We start from the raw sequence: 21461 nt of genomic DNA on the forward strand, positions 1-21461 counted from the left end.
CCACCCCTCTCAAATCCAAATCTCCAACCAGGACCCTTCCCTCAGCCCCAGCTCTCACTGGTGGTGATGGTCTTGGAAGCAGGAGGGCCCCAGTTAGTCCCTCGAAGGGCACGGACAGTGACCTGGTACTCCTGGCCAGGAGCCAGTCCTCTCTGGTCATAGGCTGAGGCAGAGCTGGGTACTCGTGCTGTGAATGGGGGGCTCACCCCCTCTGTCTGCAAGAAAGAGAGCACCAGGTGGTTTAAGGCTGATGGTCTCACCCCTGCTGCCCAATCTTCCTTATCTCTTCTTTCTCCAAACTCCAGTTGCTGTCAACACGGAATTGTGTAGAACTTGGTCCTGTGCAGCTGGGGAGCGTGGTGGTAGCAGCAAACACATCTAAAATGCTTAGTCCCAGGGCACCTGGTGGCTCAGTCATTAAGTATCTGACTTCAGCTCAGGTCATGATCTCAGGTTCATGAGATGGAGCCCCGCGTTGGGTGAGCTCAAGCCCTGCTTCTCTCTCTCTTTTTCTCTCTAACCCTCGCTCACTTGCACCCTTTCTCTCTCTCTCAAAAAATGAAATGAAATGAAATGAAATAAAATGAAATAAAATAAAATAAAATAAAATAAAATAAAATAAAATAATATATAAAATGCTTAGCCCGTACCAGGTGCTATTCAAGGCAACTTGTGTATATCAACTCACTTAATCCTCATAAGAACCGTATGAGGTAGATCATGTTATTCCCATTGGACAGATGAAGAAACCAAGGTACAAAAGGATTAAGTATCTTGCCCAACATTTGCCCCAGCCTCAGCCTCCCCACAGACACCCACCCCTGGCTGGGTATTGTGGGTGTGACCCTTGTCATGACGCATTAGGCACTTCTCTGGTCTCCTGAGCAGGGTTGGAGGCCACTCAAAAACAAAGTCCACCTGCCCTAAATTCTTTACAAACGTTTCCCAATTTTGTGCCTGGCATCGTGCTGGGCATGATGAAAGACATGTCCCCCGTCCTCAGCTCATGTTAAAGCTGATTAGATCTCTACCCAGATCTCTGTGGCATACAGGCCTGTGAGTGAACCACTGCTCCAAGTGCACACATAAGGTATTATGATTACCTGTGGTGACCCCACAGGAGATATACCAGCTCCAGAAGGGTCTCCTGGAGTGCCAGCCACTGGGGAAACAGGAGGAATGGACATCTGTGAGCAGTCTAACTGCCCCGAATTTCACTGGGCTGTCTAGCTAGGACAGCTAATAAGGACGCTCTGTTCTGCTTAGCTATGTTGGCCATGATGAGGGCACCTCCATCCAGCCAAGTAGGATTGGAAATTTCAAAAGGTACTCTCCTAAACCAAGAAAATTGTGGGGAAACCAACACAGTAAATAGCAAAGTACAAAACCAGATGAGAGGCCACGTAGAGATTTCTGGGTTGAGGATGAAAGAAAGCTTTGTCAGAGTTTTGTTGGTTGAAAATTTTTCCGGGCACACAGGACCCCTGCTCCTCTCCTACTCACCCTGCCCTAGGATACCCCAGTCTGGGAGGCCTTTGGATGGGCTTCACCTAAAGACCCATGAAGTCCTCATCCTTCCTAGAACTCTCTCTCTCTCTTTCTTTCTCCCCTTATTCCCCCAACCCAACAACACACACACACACACACACACACACGGCCCTTGGGTGCTCCCTGATGATGTCTGGTCCTTCCAGCAAGACAAGCCATCTTGTTCTTCAGACCACCTTCTCCCTTCAGACTGCCTACGTGAACCTTTTAGACACCTCTTAGTCCCTGCTAAGATCAATTTGGGAATCGTCCCCTGAAAGTGCCACTGTCAGTCTAATCGACCTCTCTCATTTGCCTGGTCTGAGACAGGCTCTCTACCAGATGCTGGCGTCCCTTGCTGCTTCACTGTCCTTGGTGAGTTTCTAACCTTATTTCTGATACCAACTTCATGGTTCCAGGTGGGGATGCCACCCTGCTTGGGCGCTGGAGTTTCCCCCACCATCTTCCACCTTTCAGACCAGACCTCAAACACAAACTTTTCTAAGGCCATGAGGTCTTGTGTCCCAATGAAAGCGTGGCGTAGTCCAGTTTCTAGGCTGCAGAATACAGCCAAATCAAGAATGCTGGACCCTCCTCTTCAAGGGCTCACCGTCCTGAGTTTCCTCATGCTTCCTCTCACATTCAGAGAGGAACCAGCCTTTTGCAAAATAGCAACATTCCTTGAGTTAGTGGTCCTCCCTCAGGCTTGGGGTGTATCAGAATCCCCCGGAGGGCTTGTTACAGTGCAGGTTACTGGGCTCCAGGCCCAGAGCTCCTAATTCAGTAGCTCTGGAGCTGGAGTCTGCCCATTGGCATGTGTAACAAGCTCCCTCCTGGGTGATGCTAATGCTTCAGGTCCCGGGAATATGCCTTGAGAACCACTGAGTCAGAGTAGCAATGCCACGTATGCATGGAGAAGGAGAAATGTTTCTTCTTCCGCGTTCTGAAAACCATTCCAGTGACTAGGAGTGTCCCTTTGCCAGCAACAGCAGAGGCTGGGCTTTGCGATGGAGTGCTTCTGGAAAAGGGAGTGGATAAGGTAGAGATAGGCTTCTAAGAAGATAGCAGTGCCTGAGGACAGCCAGCTACCAATACTCTGTGCCAACAGAAATGGGCAGAGAGCGCTGGCCAAGGCAAGAGGCAGGATTCCAGAGGCCAGCCACAGAAAGCTTAGAAAGCAGTCTGAAGGACAGTAGCACAGGCTAATGTGGAGTCCAAGAGAGGTGTTGGGGACCAACTTTACAGGAGCATTTTCCACACCCGGGCTCAAAGGGAACCCAGAATGTGACAGAGGTTCATACCCAGAGATGGGTTGAGCCGGACCCAGGCCAGCTCGACCTCACCTGGCCCCATGGTGAGGGAGGAAGCCTAGAGCTTTGGCTGGGAAACTTCTTGGAAACACTTCTTGAAAACACCCGAGGATGGGTTTGTATTTACTAAGAGCAGAGGACAAAGCTTTCCTGCAAGTCCCTTCTATCTCAAGTGTTTAATTCTTTCCCTGCAGTTGCTTAAGAAAGTTGTTCCTTTTAAAAGTCCTATCCTCTCAAGATCAGAGCTATGTAAATAATATGCACACAGAAGAGAGTGGGAGCAACACTTAAAAATGTTAACAGTGCTTGTTTTAGTGTGAAGCAGCCAAGAATTATTTGCTTTTTCCTCTAGTTGCCAAATTCTTGTCTTGTGATTATATTATTTTTATAACCAAAAACAACAACAAAAACACTTCACAGAAGAAAAAATCTAAGCTTTACTGGTTGCACTGCAAAGCTGGGATTTCTGCCTCTGTTTCTACCAGACAGTAAGGAGAGACAGAGCATGGCAGGGGTCTGGTCTTGTGGCTATAACAAAAGGACTTAGAATGAACAGCCTCTCCCCCTCCCCTGCCAAAAAAAAAAAAAAAAAAAAAAGAATGATCAGGTCAATTAGGGTGGGGTTGACAGCCAGCACCTCTGAACTGTCCCTTCTGTCCTTGACCCTTCCTAGGGTTTAGGCCCTGGGAGTTATTCATTCTTCCAGAGTTCTGGCCAGGCAGAGATTAGGAAAATGGCCTACTCACCCATGGCATTTGTGGGAAGATGCAGGAAAACATGAGCTAGACAGTAGAGATGTCAAATGATTTGGAGCTGGGAGGCCAAACATATCATAAAAGCCCAATCTGCATAAAAGGAGGTCTCTAATGAGAGGCCATGAGGCTTTGACCTTAGGGTGCCCCCAAATATTTTAAGAGCGAGTTGGAAGGAGACAGAGAAAGAATGCTTTGCAGTGCACTGATGACACGGAGGCGGGAGAAGCAGTTCACAGACTCAAATTATTGCAACAGCCTAGACAGCTTGGCCCAAACCAGAAAAGATAACACTGAACAGAGCCACATGCAGAGGCCTATATTTAGGCTGAGAAAGTGTATATAGTTGAATGTCATCTTTTTATCTTTTTTTTCTTTTCTTCTTTCTTTTTTTCCATGTTTATCTACATTTTCTAAAGTTTCTACACTGAGCCTACATGACCTTTATAATAAAAGTCACTTAAAAACGGTTTTGATTGAAAACAGCTGACAGTTTTTGTGACCACAAGTTAATACACACCGACTCTGAAAAAAAGTGCCCGTGTCTCCAGAGTTAGCCAGGAGGACTACTGGACTCCTCCTTGCCCCCACATTTTGGGGGCAAATGCAAAAAGTACGAGGCACTAGAGGAGGGAACCCAGGAATTGTGGGATTCGGGAAACAAAGCCTTAGGGAAAAGGGGTGAAGAGACCAGTGGGTCTGGCCTGGAGAGAATGAAGAGTGTGGTGATCACTGATGTTTCCAAATACCTGAAAGCCTGTGGTAGAGGACGTGGGGAAAGCAATGGCAACATTCTGATGCTGGTGGAGGCCCAACTAGGGCCAATGGATGGATGTCAGAATGGGGCAGATTTAGATTCAGCAACAACAGAAAGAACTACCAGTAATGACCAACAACGGACTGGACAGCCTCTGGAAGTACTGAGCTCACTGTCACCAGAGGTATTCCAGCAGCAGTGAACTGATGCTGCAGAGGCCTTCTGGACCCAGTGTGGGGTAGGACGAGAAGGCCTTCCATAGGAGCTTCAGGAACCTATCCACCTGACTACCTAGAACTTCCTGCTTGAGGTGAGAACTCCCTCCCCCGAGGCCTGCCCACTCAACCTCCTCCTGCAGCTGGGCTCTCACCGTGGGAATGAACTGAATTTCATAGGCATCCACAGTGCCAGGAGCCCGGGTCCACTCTGTCCGAACCGTCGTCTCCTCCAAGAGGTGCATCCTCATGCCCTCGATGGCTGGCACCTCTGCCCAGGAAAATGAGATACGGGAAGGTGGTTAGCCTAAGGCAGCCCCTCACCCCCTACCCCTATCCCCCCCCCTCCCCCCCACTCAGGGTCACACCAAAAGATGGATCCCAGTTCCTGCTCCTCTCTGGAGGTGGGGCAAAGCTGGCAGAGGCCTCAACAGGCCCTGGGGTCTCCTTCACCTCCCCCCCCCCCCATCTCCCGGAACACAGAATCTCTCTAAAAGCAACTAAAGGAGCTCCAACCTGCCCATTAGAGATTTGAAAGCAGGTCCTGCCTGCAGGACCCCCCCCCCCCATGGTTCTGCTGCTCCTGGTGGACACTGGCTCTCTGTCTTCTATGACTGCCCCCCACCCCAAACCCCAATAACTGACCTCCTTCACACTTTCTCCAGTCCCTGGGTTCCTAGGCCTCAGGCTCAGGCCTTCCCACGGGCTCTGGATCCCAGTTCCTGACCCATCCTATTGGGGAAGGCTACCTGCTCACCTTCCCCGCAGTCCTCCCCTGCATAGCCATCTTGACAGATGCAGCTGCCCTCACGACACTCTCCCCTGCCGCGGCAGTCCCCGGGGCACGTCTGAATGGCACAGTCCGGTCCTCGGAAGCCCTCGACGCATACACACTGGCCCGCACGGCACAGTTCCCGGGGCCCACAGCCCCCAGGGCAGGCGCTGGCGGGAGGCTCCTCCTGCCCACAGTCCTCCCCGCTATAGCCCACGTGGCACACGCACGCTCCCTGCACACAGCGCCCACGGCCCCGGCAGTCTGCCGGGCAGGTGCGGGTGGCACAGGAGGGCCCAGTGTAGCCCGAGTCGCACACGCAGCGCCCGTCCTCACAGCGGCCGCGCTGGTGGCAGTTGGAAGGGCAGGTACGAAGGCCACAGTCCTCGCCTGCGTAGCCCTCCCAACAGGTGCACACACCGTCCTGGCACAGGCCGTGCTGGCTGCAGTCGCGCGGGCACCGCCTTACGCTGCAGTCCTCGCCTGAGTAGCCATCGTCGCACACGCAGCGCCCGTCCAGGCACTGGCCGCGACCGTGGCAACCTCCTGGGCAGCTGCGCACGCCACAGTCCTCTCCCTCGTAGCCCGCGTTGCACACACACACGCCGTCCTCACAGCGGCCGCGACCGCGGCAGTCCCCAGGGCACCGACGGCTCCCGCAGTCCTCGCCCGCGAAGCCCGGGTTGCACACGCAGCGGCCGTCCACGCAGCGGCCGCGCCCACGACAGTCGCCGGGGCAGGCGCGCGTGCCGCAGTCTCGGCCTGTATACCCGGGCCAACACACGCAGCGGCCACTCTCGCAACGGCCCCGGCCGCGACAGTCCCCGGGACAGCTGCGCACCCCGCAGTCCTCGCCGCTGAAGCCCGCGTTGCACACGCACACGCCGTTCTCGCAGCGCCCGCGGCCCCGACAGTCGCGGGGGCAGGCGCGTGAGCCACAGTCAGGCCCCGTGTACCCCGGCCAGCACACGCAGCGGCCGTCCTCGCAGCGGCCCCTTTGGTTGCAGTCGGCCGGGCAGCTGCGCACTCCGCAGTCGTCCCCGCTGTAGCCTACGTCGCAGATGCATTCGCCGTCCTCGCAGCGCCCGCGGCCCCGGCAGTCTCGCGGGCACGTCCGGGTGCCGCAGTCCTCGCCCGCGTACCCAGGCCAGCACACACAGCGGCCGTCCACGCAGCGCCCGCCCTCGCCACAGTCCCACGGGCAGCTCCGCGAGCCGCAGTCGTCGCCGGTGTAGCCGGGGTCGCACACGCAGCGCCCGTCCTCGCAGCGACCTCTCTGGCTGCAGCCCCGGGGGCAGCTCCTCACCGCACAGTCCTCGCCGGTGTAGCCGTGGTCGCACACGCAGCGTCCGTTCTCGCAGCGCCCCCTCTGGCTGCAACCTCTAGGGCAGCTCCTCTTCCCACAGTCGTCGCCAGTGTAGCCGGGGTCGCACACGCAGCGCCCGTCCTCGCAGCGCCCCCTCTGGCTGCAGCCCCGGGGGCACGAGCGCAGGCTGCAGTCGTCTCCAGAGAAGCCAGCCCGGCACACGCACACGCCCTGCACACAGCGCCCGCGGCCGTTGCAGTCCCCGGGACAGGAGGGCCAGCCGCAGCTGGGGCCGCTGTAGCCAGGGAAGCACACGCAGCGCCCGCGGACACAGCGACCCTGATCGTTGCAGTCATCTGGGCAGGATCCGGAGCCTGAGGGTGGGGAGGATGGGGACACCCCAGCGCCTGTAGGGTCTGAGCAGGTGGGCCCACCCCAGCCTGGTTCACAGGAGCAGGCACAGCGGCTCAGGTCAAACACGCCATGGAGACTACAGAGGCTACGAACGTCTGTCTGGCCTGGAGGAAGAGGGAGAGGCAGGCCTCAGTCTCTCTGGGGAGAGAGATGGAGCCCATGCAGTGCCAGTGCTCCCCTGGCCAGGAGGGCCAGGCTCGTTTCATAAGGTCATCTTTGTGTCCAGGTACTCCTAGTCAATATATGTGGCCTCTGGAGGCCCCAGCATATGCTTGGGGACAGGAGAGGGAGGTGCTGACATCAAGCCTGGTGGCTTCTCTCTCCGACTTGTGCCCCGAGCTGCACTCATCACCCCCAAGGGGGAAGATGGGATGCCTTTTTCTAATTCATACCAAGGTCCTTTAGGGACTAGTGATGCCACACTTGCCCACCTTCCTCTTTTTTTGTGCCCCCTCGCATGATCATCTGCTCACCTGTGCCAGCCTGGGCAGCGGCAGGACAACATGTCCCAGTGCACTGTTCCTTGAGGCCTTTCACCAGCTCCTCCAGGATCTCTAACCGGACCTTCAGGGCCTGCACCTCTGAAGCAGGGACTGGGGGCTCTGTGCCGGGGGGACAACCACAGCCAGATGAAGGGGGCAGGTTGATGCGGTGGGTAAACACCACCTGCTTCTCCCCTCCTTCCACATTGTGCTCATAAAGCCGAGAAGAGGGGCTTCCCCCTATTGGCTCCACTGTGCGGCCTCCTGGCTGGGGAGGGGGGCGTGGGGCTGGGAGTGTCACATTGGACCGTGGAGAGAAAGGGCCTGCTCTGACTGTGCCCAGAAGTACCAGGAAGGCCAGTCTGGAGATTAGGAACCATTGGGCTGGCATCACTCAGGAGGCTGTGAGGAGAGAGGACACATGTGAGCAGTTCTCAGAGAAGGAGACAAGATGGCTCCCCACCTCCCTCAATATACACATCCACAGTCCCACCACCCACAACCAATCTACCCAACTCACATGCATGTAAAACTCCACATTCAACCCAACCTAAGGGATACCCTCCTTGGGCAGAGGGCATCCTTTTTTTTTTTTTTTTTTTTTTTTTTACCGTTCCATCCACACTGGTCTTTTGTTTGTGCCACAGATACTACAAGCTTACATTAGCCCAAGGACCTTTTGGCTGTACGTTCTCTGCATCTGGGATGCTCTTCAAGACTGGCTCCTTCTTGCTCAAATCTTAACTCACATGTCTTTGATCCCAGAGACCTTCCCTGCGGCCCAGGAGGAATGTTTTCCATTACTCTCTATCACAGTATCCTGCCTATGTTCTTCATGGCATTTACTGCTGCCTGAATCACCCGTTCGTTTAGGTACTTGCCTGTTATCTTTCTCCCACCACTGAAGTGGGAACTCCATCAGAACAGGGACCTCGTCTGTCCTGGCACTGCTGTATACCTGTGCCTGACACCCAGGGGCTACCCAACACATTTATGTCGAACAGATCAGCAGATGAGTGTATGAGGCCAATCCTTCCACAAGCATCTGGCTCTCAGCGTCCACTGTCTTCTTAGGTGAAGATTACCCTCTCTTTCCCTTTTATTCAATCCCTCACTCTCCACTAAATCCTTCCCATCAACTTTCATAGGAGCTTGGGGCGCCTGGGTGGCTTAGTTGGTTGGGTGACTTCAGCTCGGGTCATGATCTCACGGTTTGTGGGTTCAAGCCCTGCATCGGCCTTTGTTCTGACAGCTCGGAGTCTGGAGCCTGCTTCAGATTCTGTGTCTCCCTCTCTCTCCCTCCACCTCCCCTCACGCTCAGTCTCTCTCTTTCCCTCTCTCTCTGTCTCAAAAATAAATGAATATTAAAAAAATTTAACTTTCACAGGAGCTCAAATATCTCCCATTGTTTAAAAGAATCCTTCTACCTGAATGTGAGACAGGAAACCATCAAAATCCTAGTGGAGAAAGCAGGAAAAACCTCTCTGACCTCAGCCGCAGCAATTTCTTACTTGACACATCTCCAAAGGCAAGGGAATTAACAGCAAAAATGAACGATTGGGACCTCATGAAGATAAAAAGCTTCTGCACTGCAAAGGAAACAATCAACAAAACTAAAAGGCAACCGACGGAATGGGAAAAGATATTCGCAAATGACATATTGAACAAAGGGCTAGTATCCAAAATCTATAAAGAACTCACCAAACTCCACACCCAAAAAACAAATAATCCAGTGAAGAAATGGGCAGAAAACATGAGTAGACACTTCTCTAAAGAAGACATCCAGATGGCCAACAGGCACATGAAAAGATGCTCAACATCGCTCCTCATCAGGGAAATACAAATCAAAACCACACTCAGATACCACCTCACACCAGTCAGAGTGGCTAAAATGAACAAATCAGGAGATGCTGGCGAGGATGTGGAGAAACGGGAACCCTCTTGCACTGTTGGTGGGAATGCAAACTGGTGCAGCCACTCTGGAAAACAGTGTGGAGGTTCCTCAAAAAATTAAAAATAGACCTACCCTATGACCCAGGAATAGCACTGCTAGGAATTTACCCAAAGGATACAGGAGTGCTGATGCATAGGGGCACTTGTACCCCAATGTTTATAGCAGCACTTTCAACAATAGCCAAATTATGGAAAGAGCCTAAATGTCCATCAACTGATAAATGGATAAAGAAATTATGGTTTATATACACAATGGAATACTACGTGGCAATGAGAAAGAATGAAATATGGCCTTTTGTAGCAATGTGGATGGAACTGGAGAGTGTTATGCTAAGCGAAATAAGTCATACAGAGAAAGACAGATACCATACGTTTTCACTCTTCTGTGGATCCTGAGAAACTTAACAGAAGACCATGGGGGAGGGGAAGAAAAAAAAAGTTAGAGAGGGAGGGAGGCAAACCATAAGAGACTCTTAAAAACTGAGAATAAACTGAGGGTTGATGGGGGGTGGGAGGGAGGGGAAAGTGGGTGATGGGCATTGAGGAGGGCACCTGTTGGGATGAGCACCGGGTGTTGTATGGAAACCAATCTGACAATAAATTTCATGTAAAAAAATAAAAATAAAAGAATCCTTCTTCCTCAGTTCATACATTACCAAAAACCTTGCAATTAGAAATGTGCAAGGAAGGATAGAACAGAATAGTGTCCAGATACAGACCCACATGCATGTGGTCGGTCACCTGACAAAGGTGACACTGTGATTAAAAACAGACGCTCTTTCTGATAAATGAGAAAAGATCCAACTGGAAAAAAAAATCTGTCTCTACCTTATGTCCACCAACAGAAATTAATTTGAAGTGAATCTCAGGGACCTAATTATGAAAGGTAAAGCAATACCTTTCAGAACAGTATCATATAGAAGAAAAATAGGAGAAAATTTTTGACAAGCTTAGAGTAAGCAAAGATTTTTTAAAACCTGACCACACAAGATATAACCATAAAAGATTTCACACAAAACCTAACCATAAAGAAGAGACAGATACCTTAGGACTCATGAAGTTGATCACTTCTGGCCATCCAGGGACACCATTTAGAGAATAAGAACACAAGCCATAGACTGAAATAAAATACATGAGAAACGCAGAGAGGTAGCGAGGGAGGGAGAGAGGTAGAGATGGATATTGAACAAGAGTGAGAGAGATGATTAAAATCTGAGATACAAAAAAAATCTGCAAAACAAAAAATAACAAACAAAAAGACAGGCAACCCAGTCTTTCAAATTGACAAAAGCCTTAAATAGATACTCTAGAAAGGAATATATCCAAAGGGCCAATAAACATATGGAAAATAAACATATATATGTGCATAACAAAACTAGCAAACAGGGAAATGCAAATTAAAACCACAATGAGCTGCCATTATTTTGCCGTCAGAATGGCTAAATTAAAGGGCTTGTTGTTGCTTGATATTGGCAAGAATGTAAAGCAAATGGAACTCTCATCTATTGCCAGCAGGAGCAAAAATTAGTGCAACCACTTTGGAAAACTGTTAGGCAGTATCTGCTAAGACACATAGCCTATAACCCAGCAATTCCACTTCGGTAAATATCCAACAGAAATGACTGCATGTATCCTCCAAAAGGCATGTACAAGAATGTTCATGAAAATTTTTTCATATTAGCCAAGTGAAACAACTTAAGTGTCCATTAATAGTACAATGGATAAACAAATTGTGGCACAATCATACAATGGACTATTACAGTGATGAAAACACCCTCTTGCTACATGTAACAACATAAACAATTTCACACACATAAAGCTGGCAGAAGAAACCAGACATAAAAAAAGAACATTGTAAATGATGTTGTTTACATGAGGTTCCAAAACAGGCAGAGTTAATCTTTACTAGAAGACAGGATAGGATTACTGAAAATATTTTGTACTTTGATCTGGGTGGTGGTTAAACGGATGTATACATATTCAAAGATTAATTGAGCTATACACTTTAGATTTGTGCGTTTCACAATATGAAAGGTATATCTTTTTTTTTTTTTTGAGAGAGAGAGAGAGAGAAAGAGAATGAGTGGGAGAAGGGCATAGGGAGAGAGAATCCTAAACTGGCTCCACGCCCAGAGTGGAACCTGACACGGGGCTCAAACTTATGGCCATGAGATAATGACATGAACAGAAATTAAGAGTCAGACATTCAACTGACTGAGCCACCCAAGAGACCCTGAAAGTTATGTCTTAAAACAACAACAACAACAACAACAACAACAACAACAACAACAATCTCATCTCCCTCAATCTCATACTTCTTCCAGGCAGCACATATTTCGCTCCCCAACTTCATGGCCTCAGTTGTCAAAAGATTTACCTGTACTAGGAATGCAAGCTGGTGCAGCCACTCTGGAAAAAAGTTTGGAGGTTCCTCAAAAAGCAAAAAATAGAACTACCCTACGGCCCAGCAATTGCACTACTAGGCATTTATCCAAGGGATACAGGTGTGCTGTTTCAAAGGGACACATGCACCCCCATGTTTATAGCAGCATTATCAACAGTAGCCAAAGTATGGAAAGAGCCCAAATGTCCATCAATGGGTGAATGGATAAAGAAGATGTGGTGTGTATATATATATATATATATATATATATATATACACACACACACACACACACACACACACACACACACACAATGGAGTATTACTCAGCAATCAAAAAGAATGAAATCTTGCCATTTGCAACTACGTGGATGGAACTGGAGGGTATTATGCTAAGTGAAATTAGTCAGTCAGAGAAAGACAAAAATCATATGACTTCACTGATATGAGGACTTTAAGAGACAAAACAGATGAACGGAAGGGAAGGGAAACAAAAATAATATAAAAACAGGGAGGGGGACAAAACAGAAGAGACTCATAAATATGGAGAACAAACTGAGGGTTACTGGAGGGGTTGTGGGAAGGGGGATGGGCTAAATGGGTAAGGGACACTAAGGAATCTACTCCTGAAATCATTGTTGCACTATATGCTAACTAATTTGGATGTAGATTTAAAAAAATAAAACATTAAATTAAAATTAAAGAAAGAAGATTTACCTGTACTTGCTGTTTCCATTTCTCCAAATCCCATGAATGCCCCTCTGCACTCCCCTCTGGCTTCCCTACCTCCTTTCAACCTATCAAACAGCCCTCCCTAAGATCTCCCAAAGATCTCAATGTCACAGAATCTGAGAAACATTTGTCTTCATCTTACTTGACCTGTCTTAAAAATCACTGGACATAGTTCACCACATCTTCCATTTTAAAACATTCTGTATCTGTGCTGTTAATATGGTAGCTAGGAGAGCTATGTGGCTCTTGAATACTTGAAATGTGCCTAGAGTAACTGAAAAACTGATTTTACTCAGTATTTAAATTTTTTTTTAATGTTTAGTTTTGAAAAAGAGAGACATAGTGCAAACAGGGGATGGGGCAGAGAGAGAGAGAGAGAGAGAGAACCCAAAGTAGAGTCCAGGCTCCGAGCTGTCAGCACAGAGCCCAATGCGGGACTCAAACCCACAAACCACGGGATCATGACCTGAGCCGAAGTCAGACACTCAACCGACTGAGCCACCCAGGTGCCCCTATTCAGTATTTTTAAAAAGCTTCCCAGGTGATTGTAATGTGCAACCAGAGTGGAGACCTACTTCTCTAGTCACTCACCCAGTACTTTCACCCAGACCCATGATTTTAATTTCCAAATTATACCCCAATTTATAAATTAGCCCATTCCTCTTCTCTTAACTCCAAGTAATATATCTAATTGCCTACTTGCTTGGCATCTCTTCTTGAGCACCTCATATTCAACATCTCCAAAACTGGACTATGGTCACCCTTCCTGTGCCCCATCCCTTCTCCACTGTGTTCTCCACCACAACTCACAGTGCCACCTTCCATCCAGTTTTACAACTAGAAACCTAACCCCCATCAACACCACCATATGTTGACATATTTGCCCTTTTTTTTAATGCTTATTTGTTTATTTTGAGAGAGAGACAGAGAGAGAGAGAGAGAGAGCTGGGGAGGGAGAGAGCGAGAAAGAGACAGAATCTCAAGCAGGTTCCACACTGTCAGTTCAGAGCCTGATGCAGGGCTCAAACTCATGAATGAACGGTGAGATCACGACCTGAGCCAAAATCAAGAGTCGGATACTCAACTGACTGTGCCACCCAGGCGTCCCTCTCATTAATATCTCTTTAATTTGCTCACTTCTCTCCCTCTTGACATTGTTAGAATTCAAGCCATCACCTGCCCTTTGCTTGACAACTGTATTCACCTCCTAGCTGGTCCCTCTGCTCCCTTGTCACCCCATACAATCTCACAAAGACAACTAGGATGTCCCACTCCCCCTAAATACTCTCCAGTGTCTCTCTTCTGAATTCCTTTCAAAGGCTGACAAACAGCCCTGCCTCATCTGGCCCCTGTTGACCTCTCCCACCTCATCACCCATAACACTTCCCTCCCTCTCTCCATTCCAGTCCCACTGACCTTACATCCCTCACCCTCTTCCCAGACTTTTGTATATGTGAAACCCTCTTCCCTTCCCTCGTGGCCTCCTTATCCCTTATGTCTCAACTTCATGTTGCTTCCTCAGGGAACCTTTCCTGCCCAGGTCAGGTTCCCCCTCACATCAAAGCACCATGTAACTCCCATTTGTACCATGTATAACAATTTATAATCATATATTTATTGGTGGGATTATTTTAATACTTTTTTGTCTACACTCAATCTTACCTACTAGATTATAAGGTCCATGAGGGCAGGCATGGCCCTGATTTTTTTCTTGGCTGTTGTATCCTTGCATCTAGACATATTAGGTGCTCGATAAATATTGACCATATGAGTGAATGAAAAGTTCAGTTTAAGCTGAGGACTAGCATCAGGGCTAGAACCAAGAACAGGACCAAGGTCAGGGCTAGGACCACGGACAGTGTCTGGGACACGAAGTTGGATAGAAACCACAGCACAGGCAGAAACTGGCTAGAGAGGCCAGGTGTGGATTCTGGCAGGGCTGGATAGTACAAGCACTTTAGAAAACCATTTTGCAGAATCTATGAAATCTACCAGAGCTCTATGCGAACCCTATGATCCGCCAATTCCACCCCCAGGAATATACCCATCAGAGCAGTACTACTCATAATAGCCCAAACCGGGAACTACCCAAATATCTCACCTCAGTAGAATGGATTAAATAAAGCATGGTTTATTCATACTGCAATTATATGTAGTAACATGGATGGATCTCACCAATATGCGGTTGAGCAAAAGAAGCCAGACACAAGAGAGAACATGCTGTAAAATTGTATTTATATGAAGTCTGAGGAGGGACAATGTTAATCGGTAGTGTTACAGGTCAGAGGTGTGGTGCTCTTGGGGGAGTAGCGACCAGAAGGGCATAGTGGGGAAATTCTGAGGTGCCAAGAATATCCTGTGTCTTGATCTAGGTGCTGGTATCCAGCTGTTTGTGGAATCCACTGAAGCAAGGATTGGGCCGCACAGAAAGAAAAGAGGTGTTCAGGATGAGCCAGGGCAGGGGGCTGCGGCAAAGGGACACGGAGGGTTCAGTCCAGGTGAAGGGTTAAGGAGAGGTGTAGGCAGGCGCCCAGCTCTTCTGGACCAGAGACTGGAGAGAGGAGGGCAGGGTGAGTGTGGAAACGCTGACCGGCGAGGAGGGAAGGGACGGTGACCAACACACACACATTTCCTGGCTTCCTACCCATAAACTTCTTGAGTCTGAGAAAAGGGAGTTTTCAGGGCTCCCCGCCACCAGCCCAGGAGAGACGGAAGGAAAGCTGGACAACAGTGAAAGAGCATTTCCACACTAAGAGGCACCATGCCGGAGAAGGTCCAGGCAGAGAGGCCTGGCCTGCAGACAGTTGCCCTTCCCTGGGCCCCTCAGCCCTTCTGTCAGCTTGGAGTGTAGCCTTGGGTACAAGGTGGGCTCTGACCCACCCTCAAATCCTGTCACTCTGTGTCTAAGGCCATGCAAACCAAGGGGTGCATGCACACATAAACACATGTACACATCCAAATATACCTGAGTGTGCACTCATCCACAAATACAAGCATGAACACACTTATACACAAATAAACCTGCAACTTTGCAGGCACGCATGTGTGAGTGTGTGCACAGGTGTGTGTGCGCACAATCTCCTCTTCGCGGCTCCTCCACACGTATTCATTGGGTGATGCCTAAGAAAGCTGATTTCTCGCTGGCTCAGGGGGCAGCTGTGTGAGGCAAAGAACATAGTTGGAACCAGATGGGAGGCCCTGCTCTAAAGGGAAGCAGCAGATACCTGGTGCCCCACACCCCTGGGGGCCTTTGTCAGTTGTCCAGTCCCCCTCCCCACCACTGGATCCTGCATCTTTCCCAACTCGGTGGTGGGGTGGGGGAGGGGGACAGGCTCCCTGCTGCAGGAAGGAGAGAAGCTGGAAGGTAGCAAGGCAGGCCTGAGAGGATAGGGGTAGCCTCCCCAGTTCACAGCCTGGAGCCTCCTTCCCCACCCCCACTCCTGCCCTGTCACCACCTCTCCACCTCCCCACCTCCAACTCTGGGAAGAATTCTGCTCTTCTCTCAGCACTAGGAAAGCAAAGAACTTGGGTGTTTCTTGTGTTTCCCCCTCATCATCCCCCCCTACTGCTGTGTCTGGGGCGCCTTTCTGCAGTGGGGAGGGGGGACACGGCTTCCCCCTTTCGGCATCCTCCTCACAGTTGGAGGGCTGGCAGAGATGGGGGCATCCTCCCAAGCTGTGACTCAGCTTGCCTGGTATTCATGTTGTGGCCAACTTTGACACTTTGCTCATCAGGGACTGTTGGTCCCAAGAGGTGTGAAGAAGGGCCGGCTTCCATGAGGGATGTTCCAGAGTTGGGCGATTTGGGCCCCACCCCCCTGCCTCCCTCTGCCCTTCATGCCACCTGAGTGGTGAAAGTAGAAGGATTCCAGGAGTGTGAGAGGAAGGAGGGCGATGGGGGGTGGGTGGTTCCAGATATTGGGTTGAAGCCAGAAGGTAAGGAGGTGCCAGGGAGGGGGAATTTGGGGGGATCCAGATGCCCTTTATTCTGGGGAGCTATGGGCCAGAGGAATGGAAAAAGTAAGAGGATTTCTGGGCTCCCAGTGGGAAAGAGTCAGGGGGCAATGAGAGACAGGAAGGTGGGTTCAGGTCCTGCACTGAGTGACCAGGACTCAGGGGGAAGGAAGTCTGAAGAACTAAGGTGCCGTGTCTCCAAGGGAGTGGAAACAGGGGAGAGAAAGAGGGGAGGCAGCGGGATGCGGGAAGCGGGTGGGGACTGGAAGCGGACAGCCGGCAGCTGCGGTGTTTCCGACTTGCTTCCCAGTAGTTCCTCCGGGTTCCATTTCCAGTTGTTTCCAAGCCATTAAATTCTTTCCAGGCGAGATAAGGGGCCCGCCCGCCCCACCCAGGGCGTGTCACGTGTAGGGGGCAGGGGGAGGTTTAGACGGACAGAAGCAAGGAGAGCCTGGAAGGGGGACGGAAGGAAGACGGAGCTCCTGTGCCCCTGGAGGCATCTCTTAGTCAGCCCGGCCCCGCTGAACCGTGAGTCATGGGTGCAGAGCTCTCAGCCAAGAACAAGTTTTAGGATCCTTTCCGCAAGCTCTGTGCCCTTCCCAGACCTGGGAATCCTGACTTTGCTTCATTTCAGAGTTTCTTAAAGGCTCAAGACCCCCAGACCTCCCTCCCAGATCCTATAACCCACATGCTGAGAGGCTCCCTCTGGCACCTTCCCGGAGGTCTAGCCTCGGCTGCTCCAACCAGAGCACTTGGGGTCCCAACCAGAGCACTTTACTCCTGAGATCCAGCTGGCCACTGGTTCAGCCTCCAGCCCCTTGTTTCCCCCAGTCAGGGCACCTCCGAGTCCTACCTCATCGATAACCACCTCCACCCTGGTGCCACCACCTGATCCCATCCAAACGCTGCGCGCGCGCACACACACACACACACACACACACACCCTCCATAGGGAGTCTAGTCCCCAGTGCAACGTCCCTTTTCCTCTGTCCCAACAAAAGTCTCTGCTCTGCGAGGCTCTCCTGAGAGCTCTCCCGTCACACCTTCGCCTGGGGTGTAGGGGTAGGACAGAGCCCCCACCGCTCCCAGCTCTTCCCTTGTTCTCCCCAGAGCTCTGCTGCTTACCTGGGCAACAAGCGGCTGCAGTGCCTCTGCACCTGCTCTGTCCCTGACCTTGTGAGGGGAGTTCTCAAGACAGGGCAGAGCTACCGTGTCTTGGCAGCCCTGAGCTCCTTGGAGGTCCCCTTGCTTGCTCCCTGCAGCAGGGGCTCACGGAGCTGCGACCCGACCGTCGATCTCGGCAGCGACAGCAAGAAGGAGGGAGCCTGCAGTGAGCAGGGGGAGGAGAAGGGGAGGACCAGCATGAGGTCAGGGAGGGGAGCGGAGATAGGGCAGGTCCTCCCACCCCTCCAGTCCCTGCCAGGCCTTCCCAACGTCATCGAATGCCACCCCTCCTCCCCTCCCTGTCTGGGATCACCGAGTCTCACAATACCGTCTTGCCTCCTGCATCCCTGGTCCTACCTCCCACACCCTTTCCCTGTCCCATTTTTACTCTTCCTCCCCACCCTAGTTTTTGCCCAACCTGACATCCCCAATCCCTTATGCCATTTCTCCTTTCCCCCCACCATTTCCCCACCTGTTGCTCCTGCTCTCTCACTGGGTTCTCCTCTCTACCAGCACCCTTCCTCTTGGCCAGCCCCTCTTCCTCCTCCCTCCCTGGCACCTCCTCTCCCACCTCTGCCCTGCTCCCACTTTGCTCCAGCTTGGATCCTGTCCCTCTTGCCTGTTGCCCAGCACCGGTTCTTTCTCTGCTCCCCACTCCCCCTTCCCCACCCCAGCCACTGCCATTCTTTCCTGGGAGTGTGGGGCAGGGGCAGAGGTGAAGGAAGCCCCCCTCGACCCTTTCCTGCCTGGTCCCTTTGCTTCCACCTGCACCTGTCTCTTCCTCTCCTATCTTTTCTGCTGGCCCTGTCCTTACACTGCCTCTCCCATCCGTTCTGGTCAGTCCACCTGTTCTCAGCTTGGGATCATTGCCCCCTTTTCATTCGCCTACCTCAGCAAATTCTAGAGAAATGGCAGATGAGGCTTGAGTGCTTGGCTGAGCACCAAGATATATGACTTGGGAAGGAAGTTGGGGTTCAGGAGAGACAGGGAAGAGAAGCTGGAAATTTAGGAGGGAGGCTTAGGGAGGGAGACAGAGCTAGAGGCGGGAGGCAGATATGGGGGGGGGGTAATGAATGGGAGGGTGTAGTCAGCAGAAAGCCGAAAGGAGCTGATGTTGTTCGGGTGCTACAGGGGAGCAAGAGCAGAGGTAGGAAGAGTTGGGGGCTCAGGAAAGAAAGCACTTTGACCTCAGGCAGAGACAGGAAGACTGATACCAGAGGACAGGGCAGCAGACACTCCCACATAAGGATGGCTCTTTCTCTGGCTCCATATCCCTTTGTGCTCCCTACCCTTACGATGGGCTGAAAAGAAGACTTTTGTCACAGAAGTATCCAGGGTGAGGCAACCCCACCAGGTTTCACAGGGATTGAGTTCTTGCTACCTCGCTACCAACCTCATCATCAGGGAGTAGCTTGGCCTAGTCACAGGTGATGGGTGAAAGGGACCTGGAGGAGCCTGTATGTGCCCATCTGCCACTTAGGTTGGGGCACGGGTGTCTGCACCCCAGACTGGATCCCCCTGGTTACAGGTGTGTGTTGTTCCTGCATCAGGGCACACTGGCACAGTGTATGGCTGCCACATGGCCAGTTAGCTCCCTGTGGCCGAGGGCAAAGGCTTGCATGGACCCTCGCGTGGGTGTCCCCGTGTGTGTCTGGGTGTGTGTGTGGCTGTTTTTTTCCTGGCTTTGATGGGGAGGATGAAGTCAGCATCTTGGACGGAACTGGGCTCAGCTTCCTTCCTCTGCCTTGGCCCAAAGCCCCCAGAGCCTGGAGTGGGTAATAGCTTCCCTCTGATTGGGAGGGCTGGGGGGAAGCACATGAAAGAGTGGGGAGGGAGAGTCTGAAACAGCATTATTTGGGGAGAACAGACTGCACAGAGGATGAATTTTCTCTCACATTCCCAGATTTTGGTAATTCCGTCTCATGGTTATAGCCATTGTTCTTCCTATGTCTTATTCTTGGTTTTATGATTTACTAAGTACGGCTACCATAAGTATACTTGTCCCACAGAGTGGCCAGGAGCCCCTGGAGATGTGAGAACTCGAAGGATGGCTGTGGGGTGTTCTGGAAGTCCACGACTAGGAACAGATGGGATACGAATCTCAGAGAACAGAATGGGATTGCAAACATTTACAAGGTTACAAGGCATTTGGAGAAGCCACTGTAGGCTTAACAGACATAATTCCAGTTTCTGAGATCATCATTGTCTAAAATTTGATTCACCCCCTGGATTTCCAGCTCTTGGAGGAGCTCCCGTCTTACATGTTTGCATTTCATCAGTAAAGCACAGACATTGCATCGCACAGGTGCCTAATGAATTCTTGTCACTGTTGAGTTATGAAAAGACTGGGTGAGAAGGATGGGGAAAGGGAGTCTGGCAGGAGCCCCAGACCTAATGGTCAGAGCCCGTTGCCTTCACTGAGGTGTTTCAGGTGACGGTAGAAAGATCGGTGTTGCTGACAACTGTCCACATGCTCTGGCTTGTGGTCTCAGAATCCTCAGTCCAGGTGTCTTCAGCTCTGGGCGCTCATCCTTGAAAGAACCTCCATGTCCCTGTCCTGACCTCAGGAGGATATGGGAGAAAAGATACAGACAGGAAGGAAAGGAAAGACCAGGAGAAGGGAGGGAAGAAAAAGAATGAGGGCAATTAAGGGCAAGGACCTGAAGGAGAAGAGAAGGAATGAAGAGAGGCCAGGGGCTGTGATCCAAGGGAGCAGTCCCAGAGAGGGGGAAGAGAGAAAAACAGTTGTACTGGGCTTCCGTTGACAAAACACTTTCCAACACAGTGCAGGCATTTGATCAATCCCACTTTGTGGCTGAGGAAATGGAGGGTCACAGACATTAGGTGACTTGTCCAAGGGACTTTGCTAGTGGTGATAAAGGTGAGCCTCAACCCAGATTTTCTGATTCCAAAGCATGTATTCTCTCCCCTTCCCCAGGAACAGCCTTGGAAAGATGCAAGGCTTAGGGCAGAAACAAATGAAGGGGCTTCTGGAAGAACTTGTTTGAGAAGGAAGGGTAGAAGATCTGGATTTCTAGAACTTTTTTTCCGCATTCAGTTGCGATGCAGATTTGGTAAGAAACCACCAAGTTTAAGATAGGGGACTCAACATTCCACTACTGAGGGGTGGGACTGGGAGATGGTGAGGAAGGGAAGCTCAGAGAGAGGAGACAGCCTGACATGAGATGGAAGAGAACCACGAGGCTGGGGCTGAAAAGGGGGCCACAGAGCCACAGAAGGAAGGATTTGGACCCATAAAACTTCCTTTGCCTGGAGACACGGGTGTGGGGAGAAGGGAGGGGGGAGGACATTTCTATCTCGTGACAAAAGAAAGTCACACAATTGTTTTGTTCTCTGCTCTGGGGCGGGTGGGCGCCTGTATTTACCAGAGGGACCGAGGTCGCTGTGGCAACCACACATCTGGGCCCCCGAATCCAGATGTGCTGTATCCAGAAGCCATAGCAGAACGATGAGGCAAGCATTAGGCTCTCTAGTCCTGGCCCCCACAGCTGGGAAGAGGACGGGGGATTGCAGTGGTGAAGGGGGAGGAAGGGGGAGAGGGCTGAAGCGGGGGAGAGGAGAGGAAGTCGCCCCACAGGACAAGGAATGTGGACAGAGGAACAGGACCGGGGAGGGGGTGGCATGAAAAGGGAGGAGTTGAGCACAGGGTCAGCAGCAGGAGGAGGTGAGAAGAACAAGTAAAAAGAAAGGGAAGAGAGAGTGGAACAGGAGGGAGGAAGG

General features: G+C 51.1%; 1 protein-coding gene across 1 annotated transcript in view; it reads right to left on the reverse strand.

Annotated features, from left to right (window-relative positions):
• TNXB (tenascin XB) overlaps positions 1 to 20825 on the reverse strand; it is a 60566-nt gene extending 39741 nt beyond the window's left edge. The window contains exons 1-6 of the mRNA XM_042986035.1: positions 18610 to 20825; positions 17682 to 17881; positions 7527 to 7937; positions 5319 to 7157; positions 4717 to 4832; positions 59 to 215 (exon numbers count right to left, since the gene is read on the reverse strand). Coding sequence (XP_042841969.1) covers positions 59 to 215; positions 4717 to 4832; positions 5319 to 7157; positions 7527 to 7926 — 2512 coding nt within the window. The 5' untranslated portion in view covers positions 7927 to 7937; positions 17682 to 17881; positions 18610 to 20825. The remainder of the gene's footprint in view (positions 1 to 58; positions 216 to 4716; positions 4833 to 5318; positions 7158 to 7526; positions 7938 to 17681; positions 17882 to 18609) is intronic.
• Positions 20826 to 21461: the final 636 nt, after the last annotated feature.

The sequence above is a fragment of the Panthera tigris genome, chromosome B2, assembly GCF_018350195.1.
Source record: "Panthera tigris isolate Pti1 chromosome B2, P.tigris_Pti1_mat1.1, whole genome shotgun sequence".
Taxonomy (NCBI): domain Eukaryota; kingdom Metazoa; phylum Chordata; class Mammalia; order Carnivora; family Felidae; genus Panthera; species Panthera tigris.